This window comes from Chlorocebus sabaeus, chromosome 18, assembly GCF_047675955.1.
Source record: "Chlorocebus sabaeus isolate Y175 chromosome 18, mChlSab1.0.hap1, whole genome shotgun sequence".
Classification (NCBI taxonomy): domain Eukaryota; kingdom Metazoa; phylum Chordata; class Mammalia; order Primates; family Cercopithecidae; genus Chlorocebus; species Chlorocebus sabaeus.
In genome coordinates, this window is record NC_132921.1 from 51,576,011 (window position 1) to 51,598,275 (window position 22,265).

At 37.7% G+C, this 22,265-nt stretch overlaps 1 protein-coding gene across 2 annotated transcripts in view; it reads right to left on the reverse strand.

Annotated features, from left to right (window-relative positions):
- Window positions 1–2,430: 2,430 nt before the first annotated feature.
- The window catches only part of DSG4 (desmoglein 4), a 36,641-nt gene continuing 16,806 nt past the window's right edge, over window positions 2,431–22,265 (reverse strand). The window contains exons 9-16 of one of the 2 annotated variants that reach the window (XM_037982256.2): window positions 17,058–17,329; window positions 15,579–15,718; window positions 12,949–13,167; window positions 9,906–10,202; window positions 6,739–6,878; window positions 6,529–6,592; window positions 4,870–5,123; window positions 2,431–3,198 (exon numbers count right to left, since the gene is read on the reverse strand). In XM_037982256.2, the coding sequence (XP_037838184.2) occupies window positions 2,431–3,198; window positions 4,870–5,123; window positions 6,529–6,592; window positions 6,739–6,878; window positions 9,906–10,202; window positions 12,949–13,167; window positions 15,579–15,718; window positions 17,058–17,329 (2,154 nt within the window). Of the gene's footprint in view, window positions 3,199–4,869; window positions 5,268–6,528; window positions 6,593–6,734; window positions 6,879–9,905; window positions 10,203–12,948; window positions 13,168–15,578; window positions 15,719–17,057; window positions 17,330–22,265 lie in introns of both variants that reach the window. The other variant, XM_007974773.3, reaches the window with a different exon arrangement.

Sequence of the window (22,265 nt, forward strand, 5' to 3'; positions counted from 1 at the left end):
TCTATTGTTTCCATCTTTATATCCATGTGAACCCAATGTTTTGTTCCCACTTATAAGTGAGAATATAAGGTATTTGGTTTTCTGTTCCTGCATTAATTTGCTCAGCATAATGGCCTTCAGCTGCATCCATGTTGCTGCAAAGGACGTGATTTCATTCTTCATTCTTTTTTATGGTTGCATAGTAGTCCATAGTGTATATGTACCACATTTCCTTCGTCCAATCCACTGTTGATGGGCACCTGGGTTGATTCCATGTTTTTGCTATTGTGAATAGCACTGCAATGAACATATGGGTCCACGTGTCCTGTTGGTAGAACAGTTTATTTTTCTTTGGGTTTATACCTAGTAAGGGGATTGCTAGGTCAAACGGCTATTCAACTCCCAGTTCCTTAAGAATTCTCCAAACTGTTTTCCACAGTAGTTAGACTAATTTGCATTCCCACCAACATTGTGTTAGTGTCCCTTTTTCTCTGCTATCTCACCAACATGTTAGTTTTTGACTTAACAAAAGCCATCCAATGCAAACTTTAAGAGAGAAATGCTCATGTCAGGATTTGCCACAGAATGGAGTGTGTACCAGATGCTATGTGGCTGGTTGTTGCTTGAGTGTTAAATCACCATGAGATCAATGCTCCTTAGCCACCCCATGGATTGCATCAATTATAGAGTAGTAAAATATACTAAAGTGAGAAATGGATGTAGCAGCTGGCAGTATATATAATTTGGAAAATATCAGGAAATATGTAAATAACCTTCTAGCATTACAATGTTTTAGCTGTTCTGTGCTTATACTTCATAAAACTTAAGTTTTTGAGAGACAATTTTTCTTCCTATTAGGGAATAGCAAAGAGTACGCAACAGGCAAATTTGGGTCCTCTTCATATCTGATGAAGTTATCGTACAAAAAAGCAAACTGGCTAGGGTATCTGAACAATGGGTTCAAGGCTTTGCAGCACAACTAGCTGGTTGGGATCATTTAACCTCTCTATTTCTAGATTCCTTGTCTAGAAAATGAGAGAATTGGATAAGAGGTTATCTGAGATGACTTAAATTCTACCATAGTTGTATTCATAAAGGAGCAAAAGGGAGGCAAGAAGCACTACAATTATTTCCCTTCAAAAGGATTAGGCCTTGAAAATAAGTTTATTTCATTTACATTATCTCAGTCACATTATTGCTGCTACTCTACACATATTTTACAGAATTAAGTAAAATTACCTGGCTAGTTTCTTTTTCTCAAGTCAGCTTTATGCCTACTAAAAGTAAGCAATCTATGTATGTGTTTCCATTTTATTTATTCAACATAAACAGTAGTGTTGCAAAAAGAAACACAACTTGGTAATGGACTTAAATAGTTGGTCAATTATTGTTGTTAGGAACTTAAAGCCGTATCACAGAGTTTTATTTTAAGTCTAGAAATGAATAGAAACTCTATGAAGGCAGAAACCATGTCTGTCTTCTTCACCTGTATATTCACAGAGCCATGACTAGCACTCAACACCTAGTTGCTTCTAAGTAAATATTGTTGAATATATGAATAACTACAGAGTGCTTTTGGAGAATATCTGCTTGCCAATTGAAAGCTCTATGATTCAGTTCAATGAAACTGATTAAGTCATATTTCATGTATTTTTCTGACATAATTGGCAACAGTAGGGAAAAAATTCCCTGTAAGTGGGGAAAACTCTAGTATTTCCTCAATAACTCTTTCTACTTTAGGATTGTCATAATTTTTTTGCTATTCTAGATTAATTTACAGTTAATCTTATAAATCAATAAAGTTCAATACAAATATATATATTTTCTTCAATGAACCATTTCCAGCGATACTTTCAGTTAGCAAACTCTTTTCTTATTATATTAAGCATGACCTATTGCTTAATAGCACATAATCTTGAAAAATCTTTTGAAGAGACAAATGACTTCAGATATCTGAAGATATTGACCGATACTCTACGTTCCTTTTCAATTTCCTTTCAGAAATGTACATTTCATTCAATTTTTCAGTTAAAAATTTTAATATAAATATTTCTGTAAAGAAAAATATGGCTGGTGGTTGTAGACAGGGCTTCTTTTGTAACTTCCAAGAACAAGGCATCTTGGTTGACAAGATTGGTGCTACAGGCCTCAAGACCCATAGGATTCACAATGTGAGTTATGTGCTATTCATTAGACAGTATCAAGGGATGTAATACATTTTCTGCACATTTTTTGACACATTATTTAAAATCAGAAAGAAATTTAAAAGGCTTATCTAAAGTGCCTAGCCATATTCACCCTCAAAATGGTATAATCAAATAATGGCATTGACCTTAGAATATCTGAGTATTTGTTGACTGTTAATATATATGGTACATTATATATCTTTGGTGGATGTATTTGTGATTACAAGGTACAAGGTCTCCATAGAGAATACTGACCATAAAGCACTTACTGTTGGGTGTAATGTATGTTACCGTATCGTGTTACTGTGTGTCGAGATATCATTGGGGATGTGGAGCCAACGGTTTGGCTTATGGGAAGGTCTGGACTCACCATTTGCATCACTTGAATTTCTGGCCCTACTAAAATATTGCCACTCATCACAGGTCCCATACAAACATCAGTCATGCTACTATTGCTCATGTCAGGCACACCAGGACTAGCCAGTACTCTCTCAGCATAGATTACATTGTTGCAATCTGCTAACTCAGCAGGTACACAAATATTCCCTTGAATATCATAGACAGGTGCCATTACTGCTTCGGTTACTACAACACTGGGTGCAAGTTGAGGATCAAAAATAATTGTAGTGGGTTGCGCACATTGATCAGCAGTACCGTAAGTCTCAGTCACAATAATATCCCCATGAACCACGGGTTCAGATACTGCCACTTCTTCTTGGAATTCAGCTTCTGAGGGAGTCAGTCCTGAAGATTCATTAACAAAGTAATTAGGTCCAAGCAAAGGGAGGTCAGTACTGATCGGTATACAAGCCTGGTGTGAAGGAAATGGTTCAATTTCTGTGTTTAAGCAGATCTCAGCAAGAGTCCTAAATTTTGGATCTACAGTTTCCATGCAGCTTTCATCTAAGTCATCCACAATCCAACTGCAACAACCAATAGAGCCTACGGGAGACCCTACTCCCTCGTGGTCATAAATGAGCAAGCAGTCATTGGCTGGTCGACCTTCATCTTCATCTGCATAAGCATATGCTTTCTAAAATTAAAAGGAAGTGCAGAATCAGAAATTTCTTTTCCCCTAAAATAAGGAAGAATAACAGCAATCCCTCAGAGAGACTTCTCAGTTAAGTTGTTATGGAATAAACTGAATAATGGTATCAGTCACTCATTAAAATAATTTATACTATTCATGCACATTCTGTGATAGTATTTGTAACTACCAATTTTAAGATATAGTTTATAATTGCAACAACATCTTCAGCATTTTTTTTTTTGTAAAGAATAATGGTGAAATTCATGTATCACCAGATGGGGAATAAAGCAGGCTAACTGAAATATGAGATAAAATGGGTTGCTATTTAAGCCGAGTAAACTTACTAAATAGGAATTCATGAGGGGATTTATTTACTCTTGATGCTACTCTGTTAGGTCAACTCAATGTCTATAGGGCTTTTTTTTTTTTTGCTGATAGACCCATGATCTTTTTTCTTTTTTTCATGGATACATAATAGTTGTATATATTTATGGAGCACATGGGATGTCTTGAAACAGGTATACAATGCATAACGATAAAATCAGGGTAATCAGGGTATCTCTCACTTCAAGCATTTATGATATCTTTGTGTTAGGGACGTTCCGGTTCTATTTTAGTTCTTCTAAAATGTGTAATAAATTATTGTTAACTATAGTCATCCTGTTGTGCTACCAAATACTAGATCTTCTTTATTCTATCTAACAGTATTTTCGTACCTATTAACCATGTCCACTTGTTTCCCCTCCCTACTACCCTTGTCAGCCTCCAGAAACGTCATTCTACTCTCTATCTCCATGAATTTGTTTTTTTCTTTTAGCCTCCACAAATGAGTGAAAACATGTCAAGTTAGTCTTTCTATGCCTGGCTTATTTCACTAAACACAATGTCTTTCAGTTCCATCCATGTAGTTGCAAATGACAAGATTTCAATTTTTTATGGCTGAATAATATTCCATTGTGTATGTGCATCACATTTTAAAAGTCCAATCATCCGTTGATGATTGTATTGGTTGATTCCATGTATTGGCCTCGTGACTAGTGCTGCAATTAACATGGGGGTGCATATATATATTTCTTTGATATACTGATTTCCTTTCTTTTGTATATATACCCAGCAGTGCTATTGCTGGACCCCTTTTCTTAGTGAAGGTCAGTTGGTGGATAAGTCACTGGACTGAGAATAGGAGAGCTATCTTAGGTCTTAATCTAGCACAAGTCGTGGTGATGCTGTGTTCCTGAGTTTTAACTCCTTTCGTTCCCAATTCTGTCTTTTTATTTTCTCTTTTCTGTTGGAGGCTCCCGGAGAACATGAAGGACATCAAAAAAAGAGGTCATAAATGCACCGTTTTTCCCCCTTGATGAACATTTTCCTGCTTTGCTACTGCTATGGGAAACAAGGTGAGGAATCAAGGAAACGGAAGATAGAAAAATGGAAAAGGGAAGTGGAGAATGATGAGGGGTGTGGCCTTGTTCACAGTACTAAGATGTGCTATGGCAGTTGAATATGAAATCCTGCGGCAAATTAGTATTTTGTGTTTTAAGGAGAAGTGAAACATTTTTTATTCAGGTTTGGGATAGGGTTGAGAATAACACTATATTTCAGAAGAGGCCTACTGCTATTGTATTTTACTATTATTATTCAGTCTCAAGACGATTGTGTGTGTGAGGGCATTACCTCCGAGAAGTAGCTGTCCAAGAAAGCCATGTTGACGTCGGAGTCAGCGTAGTCCCGCAGGGTTCCCATGGTAGAGCTCCTCTTCCTTGCGGACCCTGCGGCCCCCGCGACTCCTGCGACTCCTGCGACTCCTGCGGCCCCTGCGGCCCCTGCGGCCATGAGGCCAGCGGCTGTCCCCATCCCTGTGTTGAGCTCCACTCCCGATACACCTCCTTCCACCGTGCCCCCGGCTGCATAGGTGTTGGTGTAGATTTCTGAAAAGGGAGGATGTTGGTGTAACAGCGCTCGAGTTGCCTGCAGCGCGTATCTGCCTAAAACGCTGCCGCCGCCATCTGCGGTGCCACCACCACCCAGCGCTAAAAAGCTGACAAAGAGCGATACGAGTAACACCGATACATCTCCAGGCTTGTTGACCAAAGAAAAGTAAATTAATGACACGGAGTCAGTGGTGGGACGTGGCCTTCCCACATTTGCACAGACTTCGCCCTAGACCTAAAGGTGTAGAACTTGCCAAGAGGAGCTGCAAGCAGGCCCCCGTTCCTGCCGTGGCTGCTGCGGGCTTGACCCATCCGGGAGCCCTCCAAAGCAAGGCCAGCGGCGTGACTGCAGAAACTGAGCTCATAGTCCTTCCTTCTGGAACAAGATGCAGCTGGGCTCACAGGGATGTTCAGTCACAGAGCTTTTTTGCATGCAAAGGGCCAAACTTGGAATACTAAGGAACCATCAGAGAAAGCTCACATGCACTGCAGAATTCAGCACCCTTTCTATTTGGTGCAATCATTGCCAGATAGCTAAGTAGTGTGTTCAATATTCTTAGATATACGTGGGGCTGGTAAGATAGGAGAGTTTAAGACACTCTCTTGAGGCAAAAGCTTGTCTGAATTTAAGAAAAGTTTTTCAGTGTATTATTAGAGTACATTTACTACCTTTTCTTTAGCTCTTTTTCTTTTTTTTAAACCAGCTTGTGTTATAAATAATGACTACAGTAGCATGTACTCTGTGCCAGGCACTATTCTAACGCATATTTTGTGATATATGTATATATACATATTTATATATGTGTGTGTATATATACACACACATGTGTTATACATAATAATCTATACAATATATGTATGTATGATATATTACATATGTAATATGTATTATTTACTCCTCACAGCAACACTTTAAAGTAGGTACTATCATAAGCTCAATTTCAAAGATAAGGAAACTGAGGCCCAGGGAGGTTAAATGTCTTGACTATGGACTTATTACCACAGGTTGAACAACCCAAATCCAATAATCAAGAATCCAAAATGCTCCTATGTCTGAAACTTTTTGATCACCATGGCACAAAAAGGTTGAGCCAAACTCAAACTCATGGTCCTGTGCATTTCGGATAAAAGCTATGCAGCCCTTAAGCAAGTGGCAGAGCTGGGAATCAAACCCAAGCATTCTGCTTCCAGAGTTTGCTGTTTTAACTGCTGTGTCATACTTCACTGTCTGTAGTTTCAGATAGAAAAAAAAAGTGGCTACTTCAAACAGGTCACACTTCCTCTAATTATACTGTCAAAGGATTGACAGACTTTTCCATAAGGTACTTTTACATGAAGTTGGTTTTTGGTTGAATAATTGTGAAAAATTTAAAAGGAAAAGCAGATTTTGGTGTTTACTGACCAGAGGAATCCATCCGATCCTGGGTATTTGAGGCTGTCATGGGTGCACATATATTTGACACATCCTGAAAAGAAAAATAAACATTTGAAAAACAAATGCTTTATGTTAAACATTTAAACACTGACATCTGTTCATTTTTGTGCAGCATGTAATTGTTAAGACATACTCAATTTCAGTGGAAATTTCTCTGGAAAGTGAGAGTCCACTCACCCTGTCCTCCGGATGGGCCCCTTCAATTCTCCAAGACTGCATCACTCCTTCTCCGCCCTCAGGCACAGGAGCAAATCTTGTTCCCAGGCCTTCAGGCTGTCTCCGTTTGCAGCAACACAATAGCAGCAAGAGTGGAGCCACTGCTCAAGAAAGTGACAACGAGTATACACAAATTGCTCAGTTTAGGAAGTCACTGGATGAATCATTTTGGGGAGCATTTGGTGGCATTATATTTAGAACAAAAATACAAATATATGTAAGAAAATCTCATTTTTTTCCTTTAGAGGATTGAGTATACATATCCAAGTTTATAAATACAACACCACCAAATCACATAGAACTTAAGCGCTAGATGGCAAGGAGTTTGAGATCAGGTAATTGAATTTCTTTACTGACAGATTAGGAAAGTAAGGTCGTCTTTAGTCTAAGACTCCTGAGCTGGTTGGGGCAGATACACACACACGTAAGTTAAACACATCGTGAATATATGTTATCAAGAGGATTGAATACAGGCTTCAGCTATAGGACCTGGAGATAGAACCTTTCTTCAATCCTTATTACAGTTACACTTAAAATAGAAGTCAAATAATACTCACTAAATTTAATGGAGATATTTACAATTATTTTAAGACTTGTTTATAGACTATAATGAAAAATTAAAGCTATCAAAAATGTTTAGCTATCCAAGTGTTTCTTCCAAGAGGAAATTTCCTATTTGCTACCCTAATAATCACCTCAATTCTATATTTTAATCCATAAATATAGACACTGCTTAAGTTTTCTAAGATTCTAGAATACACTCTGTTTAGTTCTTTGGGCCCACTCTAGTTGCTTTTCATAGTTTCCTAATTCTCTAGCATGGCATGCATTTTACTAAGTGGGTTAATTAAAGATAAAGAATGGAAGGATAAATGCTTGAGGAGATGGATGTCCCATTCTCCAGGATGTGATTATTTCACATTGCATGCCTGTATCAAAGCAGCTAATGTACCCCATAAATATGTATACCTATTATGTAGTCACAAAAATTAAAAATTAAAAACAGATACAAAAGAAGAGAATATCAAAGCTGCAAAATCAGCTTTAATCTTATTACAACAATTAATTTGGCAATTTTGCCATCTACACTATGAACAGTGAAAAGTCAAGTTATACATTTCCATAGCATTTTCTGGAAAAGGGCTAAAACTAGAATTGGTAGCCCCTAGGCCATGGTTCCACCTATTCTATATTTCTGTGAATTTAAATGTGAGCTGGATCATGTACCATTGCAGGCATGAACTCTAACAAAGGCATTATCTAATAAATGAAGTCTTTTTAGCGCATACCCAATACAATTACTGTATGTGTAATCTCATTTGGAGCTAACATCAAAAGTGTCAATTTGAGGCCCTTCGGGAACATAGGTTTGGGCTCAGATCCCTCCCACTACCATCACATTGCCCCCGTCTCCTAAAATCGACCATGGGCTTCTCCGCTGAAAACAAGTGTCCATAGGGATATTCCTCTCCTATTCTACAATCAATCAGTTGAACAAGTCTCCTGCTTTCTTTGACCGGGTCAGGAAAAGTCTCGAAACTCTTAGTGCTAACCTTCTGGAAATGCGGCTGGCACTGGGTTTTTAACCCGGAACTGAACATTAGTCTCACCAAAGGGCTTGAACATGCCGATGCTTAGTCTCATCTTGCGTATGACCCAAGCATGAGTAATTTTGGAAGACCTTTAACTAATTCTTATGTACAACTAGGGTTGAGAACCACTAACTCAAAGCTTACCTGAAACCACTACTCAATTGCTGTAGAGTTACATTCTGGGAAAATATCTCTAATAATATCATTGTGAGAATCACTCATGATCTTTGCATAGCTTTGAAACCTCGCAGATTATTTCAAGAAAGAAATCCTCCCCAAAAGTCAGCTGTTATTTTTTGTGCCTTGAAATGATTACATTTTAATTAGTGCTCATCCCTGAAAACATAGCAACAATACAGTCTGACAAATTTAATTCTCAAGTTTTACAACCCAGCTTTTGATCCCCATGAAACCTAAGTATTGCAAGGGCAACCTAAAATGTATGAAGTATCCTTCCTCTGAGGATCTATATGTTTAAAAAAACACTATGGGGAAAGGAGGGCCCTTTTTGGGAAAGTTTTCTTTGGGGATCTTGCCATTTCTGTGACCATAGTCTTCGTTTAGGCACTCACCCAGAGCCCGGAGGGTAATTCTCTGTTCTAGTCTCTTCTCCCTGCTTCCTACCGCAGGGTCACCTGTGCTCATCAACCCTCATCGACTCTTCTGTGCCACGGTACTGAAGCCCAGAATGCCTGGTGTGTCATGAACATGCCTCAATGCTGACTCCCAGCCTCCCTTTTAGCCTCTCTACTCCTAGGTGTGCTATGCTCTTCCATATCTTGCTCCCTTTTGTGTGTGTGTGTGTGTGTGTGTGTGTGTGTGTGTGTGTTTGTCTTTGATTACCTTTCAAATTTCCTTAGACAGCATCCTCCTTTAAAAGAAATCCTCACAGGGCACAGTGGCTCATGCCTGTAATCCCAGCACTTTGGGAGGCTGAGGCGGGTGGATCACGAGGTCACGAGTTCGAGACCATCCTGGCTATCATGGTGAAACCCTGCCTCCACTAAAAATACAAAAATTAGCCAGTCATGGTGGTGGGCGCCTGTAGTCCCAGCTGCTTGGGAGACTGAGGGAGGAGAATAGTTTGAACCCAGGAGGCGGAAGTTTGCAGTGAGCCGAGATTGCGCCCCTGTACTCCAGCCTGGGCAATAGAGCAAGACTCCATCTCAAAAAAAAAAAAAGAAAAAACATCCTCAGCTTTTCAGGCTTACCTCAAAATCCACTTTTCCAAAAAGATTGTCCTAACTTTTCCATGGAAATTTCCATGATGGGAGTTGTTTTGTGCTTTTCTGTAGTATATGTAGTGATTTGCATGTGTTTCCCATTTTTAGGACTCTCACTCACTCTAGGCTTTCTTAGTTATCATTGTGGATTAAGCGTATATCCTTGTCCGTCCCATTGTTTATTTCTAAGGCACTCAAAAACTGCTAGAGATACCAAAAAGAAATGGCTACATGAACCTAACCATCCCAGCAAACCTCGTTACAGTCCTATTTTGAAGAACTGTTGAAAAGAAGGACTTAATTGAGTACTTACAAAGCAGTAGCAGGATGCCCAGAACCATCATGCCGATCCCTGCTGGTCCAAGACCAACATTTGAAACTCCAGCTTGGTCTTCAGTGGCAGGCCCATACGTGTCACCAGTTACGTCCTCTGTGTAGATGCCTGTGGCACCAGAGTCCAGGCACATGTGGTTGTCATCGCAGTCGCAGGCATATAACTGCACCATCTGTGCCAATTCGCATGCTCTGTTATAATTGTCCTTCACCAGGATTGGGATTTCATAAGATCCTGGAGATAAAACCTGCTTAGCCGTAACGATTGCTGAGGTAGCTGAAATGGAAGAGAGGAAACAGAACAGAAAGTAAATGGAAATTCCTTGGTTGTTGGGGGGGTGGTGGTTAACTCTCCCTAATACCAAACACTGACTTAAAACACTTGAGTTTTCATGCTTTCTTAGTCATAAAGCACCTTGTACTTTTTTAACATTGAATTTATTATTATTATTATTGTTATTTTTTGAGACAGGGTGTCATTCCTATTGCCCAGGCTGGAGTGCAGTGGCACGAACATGACTCACTGCAGCCTTGACTTCCTAGGTTTAAGTGATTCTCCCACCTCAGCCTCCTGAGAAGCTGGGACTACAGGTGCGTGGCACGATGCCTGGCTAATATATATATATTTAGTAGAGACAGGGTTTTGCCATATTGCCCAGGCTGGTCTTGAACTCCTGGGCTCTAGCGATCCACCTGCCTTGGACTCTTAAAGTGCTTGGATTACAAGCATGAGCCATTGTGCCTGGCCTTTTTTCTTTTCTTTTCTTTTCTTTTTTTTTGAGACGGAGTCTCGCTCTGTCGCCCAGGCTGGAGTGCAGTGGCGTGATCTCGGCTCACTGCAAGCTCCGCCTCCCGGGTTCACACCATTCTCCTGCCTCAGCCTCCTGAGTAGCTGGGACTACAGGCGCCCGCCACCTGGCCCGGCTAATTTTGTTTTGTATTTTTTAGTAGAGACAGGGTTTCACAGTGTTAGCCAGGATGGCCTCGATTTCCTGACCTCGTGATCCGCCCGCCTTGGCCTCCCAAAGTGCTGGGATTATAGGCGTGACCCACTGTGCCCAGTCTCTTTTTCTTTTTCTTTTTTTAACATTTATAACTAATTTTTAAATAAGTATTGCTTATTGCTGGATTGCTACTTCTACAATGCAGGCAAGGACCTTGTTGCATCTTTCTGGAGCAACAGTAATTGGCATATAATATACATTCAATGAATATTTGCTCCATGAATAAATCATATTAAGTTGAAATAAAATATTGGAAGTCTTCTATTTAGGACTACAGTTTACACAATAACCTCCTTAAGACTGTTTATATGTATCTGAGTCAAAATTGTTGCCCTTTCACTTAAAATTGTTCAAATTCGCCTAATTCTTTGTGCTATCATTGCCTATGAATTTTTATGAAACATATTGTCTAAAATATTGGTTGGAATTTATTTATTAATACAAGGAGTGTTAAGAGATGATTAAATTTACAGCTAAACCATGAATAGTAACTGATTGATGCATAGCACACAATATTTTTTATTATGATGGCTTATTATCCTCAGCTAGATAGCAAGCCAGATTTGGTGTCTACCAAAATCTGTGCACAAAGTAAAAATGAGATAAGACAATGCCACAGCACATTAAGTAAAGTTCATTTTGTTCTAAAACACAAGCATTGAAACAGGTCTCTAGGAATATTATCTCCAGTGCGGTTATCTTTTTTATTGGCAAACCTGTAATAGCTATAATATTATACCTCCATGCAGAACATTTTTTCTTATGTGTAAAATCATAACATCTAGGATCTGAATGAGGAAAAAACCGGTTAGCAATTATTATTATTTATGAATGGGCTATTGAGCTTTATAGGAGATGGTATATTCAGAGTTGACTTGATATTAATGGAATTGCTTTAATGTGATTAACTTTAAAAAATATTAAAGTGGTTTTGTTGAAAAGAGCTAAAGGTTTGATGGTAAAAACAAATTGCCTAGTTGCTCACTTTGACCAAGTCTTTATTGGTAGTATTTTTCCTACCATATTTTAGGATTTCTCCATTCTGTAAACAGAGGGGCTTGGTGGCCTCAAAGAGGTGGGAAGTATTTCTTCTCATCCTGGGCTCTGTAGTCTGAATGGCCACCGACTAGCCCATGAGATTTTCCCTGTAGCCCCACATGAATATGAGATTAGGGAGCTATCTAAGCCCAAATGGGATCCTCTCATAGAATTTTCTTTTTTATTATGTGCTTAACATTTTAGGAAAAAGAACCCAAAGTAGATAAAATGTTGTGTTATCTGAAATTTATTCTTAATTTTTATCGATGTCAGCCATTCAGTTGTATGTAGCTATAGTCAAGATACATACATATACAACTTTGTGATCTGCTTTTCACTTTACTTTCTTTGGTTTATGCATTCTTTTGTATCTACATACTTTGTATAATTCTAATTTTAATGGCTATATATTAGCATACCTTAATAATATATAGTATAATTTGTTTAATCATTTCTCTAATACTGAACAATTCAGATTTAAATTTTTACCCTTAAAAATAAGTCTGAACTCATAGTTATTGCTAAAAATAATTTAATTGATCTTATGTGCTCCTGAGTAGTAAATGTTTAAATGTATCTATGGGATATATGAGTTTCAGAGATATTTATGTGATTTGTCTGAATTTATTCAGAATAGGGAATTGTGACATTCTTAATTTATGAGTTTGTTAAGGGTTCTGTTTATTTTAAACTGAATAAATATTGGTTTAATATCCTACCTACTCAAAATGATGGGTAAACTGGTATTTATCTACTACTATTTGTAAATGCAATATTAATGAAACATTTTGACTCTTATTTCAGTTCAAAATTTTGTCAAATATCCTCTGTGTACATGAAAGATTTTTTTCATTTAATGTTAATATGGCAAGAATTGTGGAAACAAAAATAGAATGTTTTATTAAGTGACTTGACACATTTTTTGGTAATTGTTTCGCTTTGGGACTTAAAGTCCGAAAAGCAAGCTTACATTTCACTTACCGTTTGTTGATCTGACATCCCACATGTCAGCTGTTCCTGGTGGCTGATCAACAACACAGAAAGTAAAGGGAGACCCATAAGAATGCTCATTAACAGAGATAAGGACTGATGGAGAGTCAATGCAGATGGTTCTTCTTTCAGGAAAAATATTTGGACAGTAATCGTTGATATCAGGAACCTCAATACATATGGTTCCTGTAGCTGTTTTTCCAGAGCCATCTGAAAGAGTAAGTGTCATAGGTGTTGAGGTAAATGGTGTTAGGGAGAAAACTCTTTCTCATATCCCCTGATGATGCCATGGAACTTGTAGGAAACATATACATGACTTGGGAGGCTTGATAGGTTCCTGCCCACTTCAGCGACCCAAAGTCACTCTTCCCTTTGTGTGCTACCTTCCAGCCACACTGCTTCTTTTGAGTTCTTTAAACAAGTTTCTCTTTTTACTCTGGACTCTGGCACGTTCTTTCCACCCTTCCTAAAATGTTTTTCATCCTCATTTCATTTTGCTAATTCTAACACATCCTAAGGTGCAAAATCAAATGTTCTTCCTCAGAGAAGGTTTACTGCTTTCTAGTCTCACCCTGTTCCCATAAATTAGACCCCCGGATCAGTTATGGACCTCCATTCAGGATGCTCACTGAGTCCTGTGTTTGTAGAAATAAGCACAGTTGAAATAAATACTTGTTGGTGTTTTTCTTCTGTGTTCACTGTTTATTTTAATTGCATCGGTTACATGCTATTTCTTTCAGAAATGGCATTTCTGAAAACAAATATAAGTCTATTAGATTTTTCCCTAATCCACTTGAAACAAGTTTTTGGATAGTATAATTTATCAGAAAGGGCCAAAGACTAAAGATTAGGAGTACAGGAGCCTTTTAGTCCACTTTTCTACCTATGTTCTGTTACAGCGAATAAAGAATTTTTTTTGCTTGTTTTTAACTTGAAAAATATCTTAGCTTTCTCACTTTTAAACTAGAACATGGTCATCTCTAGGGCACTTTAGTAGGTCATTTTCTGAGAAAGCAATAAATTCCTTTTATAGACGTCTTCTGTGTGCCTAAGTAGTAGTCACTGAGGTAACTGAATGAAAATAAACTGAGAGCCTAGTATAGTCTATATGATTTTGTATATGTTTATATACCCTATTCAGCATTGGACCTGATTTCACTAGATGAAAGATGTTGATTTCACTTAGTTTCTCATTCGAGAGCCATCAGATTATTCCACAGATTGTTTTATTTGTCATTCTCTGATCTTTGGTAGCTCTTCTATTACCTTGTGATTGGCAACCAAAACTCAAGCTATTGCTTATAGCGTTTACTCCCCAATAAAGTTTGCTCTTCCTAGAGGTCTGTCTCTTCACCTGATGACGGTATGTGCTGAAGCAAACTTATTCCAACTATTCAGATTGCTCTGTGCCAGTGCAGACACTCTGCTTAGGTGAATAAACCATCAGCTTTGTTTTTGGATTTCTCTTGGTACATTTTGATAACACTTTCTCTCTATTTGCTTGGCATGACTAATTATTTGTTCTAGCATTTGAAGATTTTCACATGTGACCCATATGCAAACATAGGGTGCAATCAACATGATTAGAATCCATTTTCAAATTAGATCTTCCAGAATACTGATAATAAATAGGACAATGTTATTTATAAAACTGACCCAGGCATTAAAAGTTACTTGCCACAGGGTGAAGCTCAGGATGCATGGACGATAGTTGGTTTGGTTTTATCATGGTTTGTTTTTGAATTTTATGCTGCTTCTTTATCTTTATTTTTGTTTTGATACTAGAAAGGTCAGCTATAAACTCAATGCAAACCTACAGTATCTGTCTTACATTTGGCATGTATCTCGGACACCTATCTTTCCCCTTCCTTTGTGGTTCCTGACCTTTCTCTCTTGTTTTGTTCTACAGCAGCTGGTTTCCTAGGCACTGCTTCATAGAATCATTAACTATTGATAAATAAACAAATCCTATTGCTACTCACCAAGAGGACTGCTTCATAGATTTTCCCATGTGAGAAGTGGCTCACTTACAAGTTAAGTCAGTGCATCTGCATTTATGACTTTTAATATGGATCTTATATTTGGAATAACCTGTGCTTTCTTGATCCATAGCATCTTACTATGGAAATATATCAAATCAAGCAACACTCACACAAGCTTCCCACTGTAGTTCAGCTTTAATGGCTCTAAAATAATTGTATTCACTGTAGTTCAGTTTTAATGGCTCTAAAATAATTATATTCGCAAGATGATCCCCAAATGAACTTTGGAGAGCATGTATACAGCCCTTACTTTAAGTAAACATTCCCAACATACCCTACAAGTGAGATTAGCCGTACTCAAGAGACAAAGTTATAAACAGAAGATAAATTATATTTTAACTTTTATGCTTTAAGCCATATGCAACTCATTTTTGCAAGTAGATGAAATAAACTATGGCTTAAGTGTAAATTATGATTTTAATTGACTTCAATTCTTGATTTAAGGTGCTTAGGACTTTCTATAAGTCTTACATACACCATTAAAAATGTTTGAGTAACTCAAATATCAGCATTAGAGTAACATAATACTTAATATAATAGCATTAGTTTTCTTAAAATACTGAAAATAAATTTTCTTACCATCTATAGCCAGGATCTCTGCTGTGTATATCCCATTGATAATGTATTTTGACTTCGTATCAAATTCTCTAGAAAATTGTATCTCACCAGTTCTTGAATCAATTTTTAGCCAGCTGCCTGCATCATGCCCTATGATATATCTGTTTTTAAATAAAAAATTCATTATCATGCTTTTATTAATGTTAGTACTATTAAATCACATAAGAGCTACAGTGTGGCAAACTTAAATATTGTGTTTTTATGTTTTATAGTGATGATTGCCTTGGTTTATAAAAAGTGTATATATCTCAATAAAAATTCAATGATATATACATTAATATACAGATTGGCAAGTTTTAAAATTTCATCATTCTTCCTCTTCTGGCTCCTAGTATAACTGTTAATAAAATGTTTGAGTTTATTTCAGCTCTGTTTATTAAATAATAGCAATATAAAACATCTGTTATTCATTTTCAGAAACAAATATTGCTTATTTATTTTCACATGAAGTATACTTAGGATTTTTTTGTGGCTTTTCAGCCATGTTGATTTCAGAGCACCTCACTGATGGCCTGTTGGGGGTTGTGGTATCCTCTGTTCAGTGTGTCTGTCTGAATCTTGTTACAGATGATAGATTTAAAGTGCTTGACCTCACTGGAAGAAGATCTGGTCTCTACCAGGCACAATTTCAAGCCTTCTGTTCCTTTTTCTGAACTGCTTTTACCTCCACCCATCCTGGCAGACTTCACAGGTTTTTTTGATCTGTCAATTTGTTAACTGATTTAATAACTAAAACTGTGAACATCAAAGTAACTTATAAGTCAGTAGACTTTATTTACTCCAAGAATATTGGGAAGAAGAAAAGGAGATAGAGAAGGGCAGGATATAGAGAAGACCTGTGTACTTCACTGTGGTTATTTCCAGAATATTTTACACTGTTCTAATTCACATATAATCTATGTATCTCATGCCCCAATACTACCTTTTAATTTCTCCTCTTCTGGCTCTCCTTATGCCTATCAAATTTCTAAAACACTGTTTTTAGCTTCTATGATTATGTTTTTTCTGTTAGATTAAGCAGAGAATTGAAATTAGTCTCAAAGTCATAGGTAACACAGGTTTAAGGAAACAAGCGGTGACTCAACTTTTATGGTGTCTTATTGTCTATAATATGGCTTAATCGGCCCAGGTCCAGGGTAGTACAAACTGGCCACAAAAGATCAAAAAGACTCATGGAGTAATTTAGGAGTCTCTTTGATCTTTACGATTGCTCACTGGACACGATTACTTTTATAACTAGTTGGAGCCCTTACATTATTGAAGCCTCTAAAACACTGTTAAAATTCTAAGATTTCAAATGCTCTAATAGTCTTTTAAATCGAAGGAATAATAAAAGCAAAAAAAACCTTCCAAAAGTATTACAACCAACATATACTAGCACATGCTACGTGAATTAACACTGGATAGAACCATAGAACATGAAGAAAATATTTGCAGTACCTGACATTTGTTGCGGGGTTTCCTGTGTCCAAATCTATGGCTGTATATGTGCCAAGTACGTAATTCAATAAAGAACTTCCTTTTATTCCTTCCCGCACGCTAAAAGCCATAGTACTTGGATGAAATGCAGGCCCTTCTCTCACATTAACAACCTGAATTCTCACAGGGGTTGGGTGCATTCGGAATTGAGAAGCAACAGAGTAGTGAAAATCAGCTTGGTTTTTAACTCCGATACTAAGCTGAATATTAGGTGCTTGTTCATAATCCAGCATCTGAAATGAAAGAAAATAAAACACTTGAAACAGCAAAGAACTCTCTTTTGATAAAGTAAGAACCCATGGTAAAGCAAACCACACACTAGAATAAAGTCCAGGAGATACGTTATTTAGATTTTGAAATGAAAAGAAATTTACTTATGACTGCATTAGGTGTCTTAGATATCTTATTCTGTTTATCTTTTAGCATAATCCACTATGTAGATCATTTAAGCCTGTGATTTTAAATTGGAATAACATTTTGGAGTTTTGGACTTTTTATACAAAAATGCTCAAGTGAAAAACGATATTTTCCAAATGAGGTGTTTATGAAAAATTCTTTAGAATAAAAGAAAAAATGTTTACACTATTGAATGAATAAATAAATAGTACCCAGATTTCCTTTCTAGAACTCACATCTGAGAATCTTTTGAAAGTATAATCAGCAGAATAAAGGCGCTAATATATATGATGTCACTGAACACGTAATTTTTTTAATGATGTAAACAACTTATAAAGAATTTATGATGATTATAGTCGCTGGGTCTGGTGGATAGGAAGACGCCTTTATGGGGCATATTCAAATAAGTAAATGCCATGCCCAGAGAAAAGTCACCTTTGAAATGGGTATTCTGGATAAAAAATAGAATCCTTTGATCCAGAATGATTGATGTGGTGACATGAAAAGTCACAAGTGAAAAAGTAGTTGCAAAGAAAGAATTGCTGAGCAATGTCTGCTTAGAAGTGTTTTGGAAGCTAAGGTAAGCATCACTTGCAATGCATTTCCAACAGCAGAAGTCAAGATATCAGCAAGGCTTGCCATCAGCAGAACTCTGAGGTAAAGCTCTGCTTCTCAGTGAAACTCCCTTACATCATGAATGTTTCCTTAGGTTTTAGAGTTACATCTTTTCAGAAGAGCTGATAAGAAAAACATTCACAGAAATTTACTTAGGTTCTTCTTGGAAGATGGTTCAGCATGCCACACTTGAATTTCAGCCAAAACCCGTCAGGTCTGGGATATTGATTCCTTTTGCACATCTATTTACAGGTCCACATAATACCTAGTCCACTGGTCCACATAATAGACTACCCCACATGATATTTAGCACAGAACTGAATATAAATTATGTACTCAAAAATCAATTTTCAACCGGAAGAGATCTTTCTTCTACAAATCTTTTTTTTATTTAATAGAATTCCATGCTATCTTAAAATAAATGAAAAATCAAGAACCTCTTTTTTTTTCCTTTTCTTTTTTAATTTTTTTGAGACAGGGTCTCATTCTGTGGCTCAGGCTGGAGTGCAGTGGTGCAATCTCAGCCCACTGCAACCTCTACCTCCCAGGTTCAAGCAATTCTCCTGCCTCAGCCTCCCAAGTTGCTGGGACTATAGACATGCACCACCACACCGGGCTAATTTTTGCATTTTTAGTAGAGATGGGGGTTTTGTCTGTTGGCCAGGCTGGTCTTGAACTCCTGACCTCAGGTGATCCACCTGTCTTGGCCTCTCAAAGTGCTGGGATTACAGGCATGAGCCACTGTGCCCAGCCTGATAACCTCTATTCTGATAGAGAAATCTCTTGTGGTTTTGTTATGTATACACACAAATGCACTTTTGTTTGTAAGAATATTAATAGTTCTCTCCCCATTGAACAGAGTGTGATGAAAAGATACCAATATGTGTCTAAAGTTGTATCAATTAAAGATCTTCGCATAATCTAGGAGCAGGAAATTGGTCTGGGGTGAATCTTTCCTCTAGGAGGGAAAGGCAAATAGAGGAAAGGCATACAATTGTTTATTCATTCTTTGCAAGTGGGGCCCTTTAGTCAGGATTTTCTGATTGTGTCCAGAGGTCAGGGATTGTAAAGAGCAATGGAAACAATAGTTTACCTTGGAGTCTCTTTATAAAGTAAAGGAAGAGGCTGGGGAAACTCAGTCTCTGCAGTGTAAGGAACAAATGAAGAATAGCCGCTTAACAAGGTACACAGGCGTGTGTTAGAGTGGGTGGGGGCTTGAGTTGCAGTGACCTAGAGTGAGGCTCTGGAAGGGCTCAGGATGAAGATAACACATCCAGAAATGTATCTGGCTTCTGGCAGGATTTGGCTTCTGTAGATTGTAGTACAGAAGCTAAGCTTAGATTCTCACATCCATTTTTTGTTGTTGTTGTTCTAATTTAATATGACACGGCTAATTCTAGTGGGGACACTGATTCATTTTAAAATTAAGTATGAAAGAGGGAGAACGTTAGAAGTCTCCATCCAAAAGAGGATGTGATAGCAGTTTTTCAACAACAGGGGACTGGGGAAATGGTCAAATATCTGCCTGGGTGTGTATGTTCTGTTTCCAGGAAGGCTCATTTTCTGGTACAAATGTGTCGGGAAGAGAGAAGCAGGGCACACACAGCTGGGAAGGAGTTTATAGCGGTACACAGACTTGGAGGGAAAATCTCAGGGTGCTAGTTTTTTCCTAAAATTGGTTTTACTGGCCCCCGATTACACAGTGAGACACGAAGGTGGCAGTTAAATATGACTTTGGGACCAGAGAGTTCTGATTGGATCTTGTCTCTGCCATTTACCACCTGGGTAAACTGAGACTAGCAATTTGTCCTCATCACTTTCTCTAAAAATGGAATTACTGGCTGGGTGCGGTGGCTCATGCCCGTAATCCCAGTACTTTGGGAGGTTAAGGTGGGTGGATCACTTGAGGTCAGGAGTTTGAGACCCGCCTGGCCAACAATGGTGAAACCCCGTCTCTACTAAAAATATAAACATTAGCTGGGTGTGGTGGCACATGCCTGTAATCTCAGCTACTTGGGAGGCTGAGGCATGAAAATCTCTTGAACCCTGACTGGGGAGGGTTCAAGTAGAACCCCCACACCCATCTTTCAGTAGAGACTTGGTTTCACCCTGTTGTCTAGGCTGGTCTCGAACTCCTGGCCTGAAGTGACCCTCCTGCCTTGGCCTCCCAAAGTGCTGGGATTACAGGCACGAACCACCTTAAATCCTTTGAACAGAATCTTTGTAATTTCCTCAGACTAAGAGAAGGGTTATATAAAGCTTAGTCAAAAATCCATTAATGAAGGGCCAGTTTCCACAAGGTTAAGGGGTATCCTGAATGAAAATGGAGAAAGTGTAAGAGGACATTAGTAACCTCATTCCAAATGTATCTGGAATGAGAGACTGACCTCTGGCTGTTGAAAATGTCAAACATGGGAAAATTACTCTTATGTTCTCTAAAATAGTTCTTTTGGCTAGGTAGTAACACACACATAAAATTTCATTTTAATTAGATTTTCTCTATTACTTTGGTATTTTTAAGCACATTTTTTCTTACTCTTTTTAAGAGACTTGGAAAGTTATTCAGAAAAAAATAGATAGGGCTTTGTATATACAACATCCAAATTACACTGACAAATTTTTCATGAAATTAATATTTCAATATTTTTTTTGTAGCAATTAAGTATATCTTTAAAAAACGTTGTTATCACAGAAGGCACATTACGTAAGTCAGATAGTACATTGCCTACATTGTTAATTTTTTCATATTTGTAATTGTATGCAGAAGTTATAAACGATGCAGTCAAGTCCATGGACTTCTGTTTGGATGATATCTACACCATTAGTTTCAGGTAAATATTATCATCAATACTATTCTCAAATTTTGTGAGTCTCTACTATCTTTTGGACGCTGGACCAGGTGCTGGGGGTAGAAAGATATTTAGATCAAGTTCTTTATGCACAAAATTCTATTATTTTAGTAGGTTGGGAGACAGACCAAAAGTGAAGAACAGTTACATAATATGAGATAATATACAAAGTCAGTCACCAAGATGGTAAGAACATAGGTAAGAATTGCATGTTATGTCTAGCTCTTGATTTTTAACCAGGATGCAAGGTTTAACAAATTCTGATCCCTGGAAGAAAAACTTGACTAAATATTCAGAATTTGATATGGTGGGAGGTGACCTCCTGTTCCTCTATTCCTCTTCATGTTGTATTTGGTAATGACTCATACCCATTCCCTTTTTTTTTTTTTTTTTCAATTTTTACTGCCATCGCCTTAGATCAGATGCTTAGTACCTCAGGACTTAATTAATATGATAATAATTTTGATAACTTTGGTCTTTTTAGAGTTGAACTCATGTTGTTATTTATTTATTTATTTACTTAGAGACAGAGTTTCACTCTTGTTGCCCAGCCTGGAGTGCAATGGTGCAGTCTCAGCTCACTGCAGCCTCCGCCTCCTGGGTTCAAGTGATTCTCCTGCCTCAGCCTCCCAAGTAGCTGGCATTACAGGCATGTGTCACCACACCTGACTAATTTTGTATTTTTAGTAGAGACGGGGTTTCTCCATGTTGCTCAGGCTGGTCTCGAACTCCCAACCTCAGATGATCCGCCCGCCGTGGCCTCCCAAAGTGCTGGGATTACAGACATGAGCCACCTCGCCTGGCTGATGTTATTGTTATTTTAGAAATATCCCAAATCTTTCCTTGGTCTATAAGTAGGAATTGAAAAACTTTTGGTCAAGGGCCAGATAGTAAATGTCCTAGGTTTTAGGGATCATATCATATATAGTTTCTATCTCAAGTATTCAGATCAGCTACTTGAGTGTGGAAATAGCCATAGAAAATATGTAAATGAATGTATGTGACTGTGTTCCAATAAAACTCTTTATGAAACAGGGGATAGGTTAAATTTGACCTCCGGATCATAGTTTGCTGACCTCTGTCCCAAAGCAATGTTTTCCAAATAGAAAGGCCATGATATACTCTTTGAATCCTTGTGTTCACTTAAGAAATTGTAAACTTTGTGTATTCATTTGGATGACAATCTTATATATAAATATTTTTCATAATTTTGGTGGCCAGCTCATAAGTTAATATACCATATGATTTCAGTGTGCATGGTTGTGCGTTGATGGTAAAGTAGTAATACTAAAATCGCTCAGATAACTTG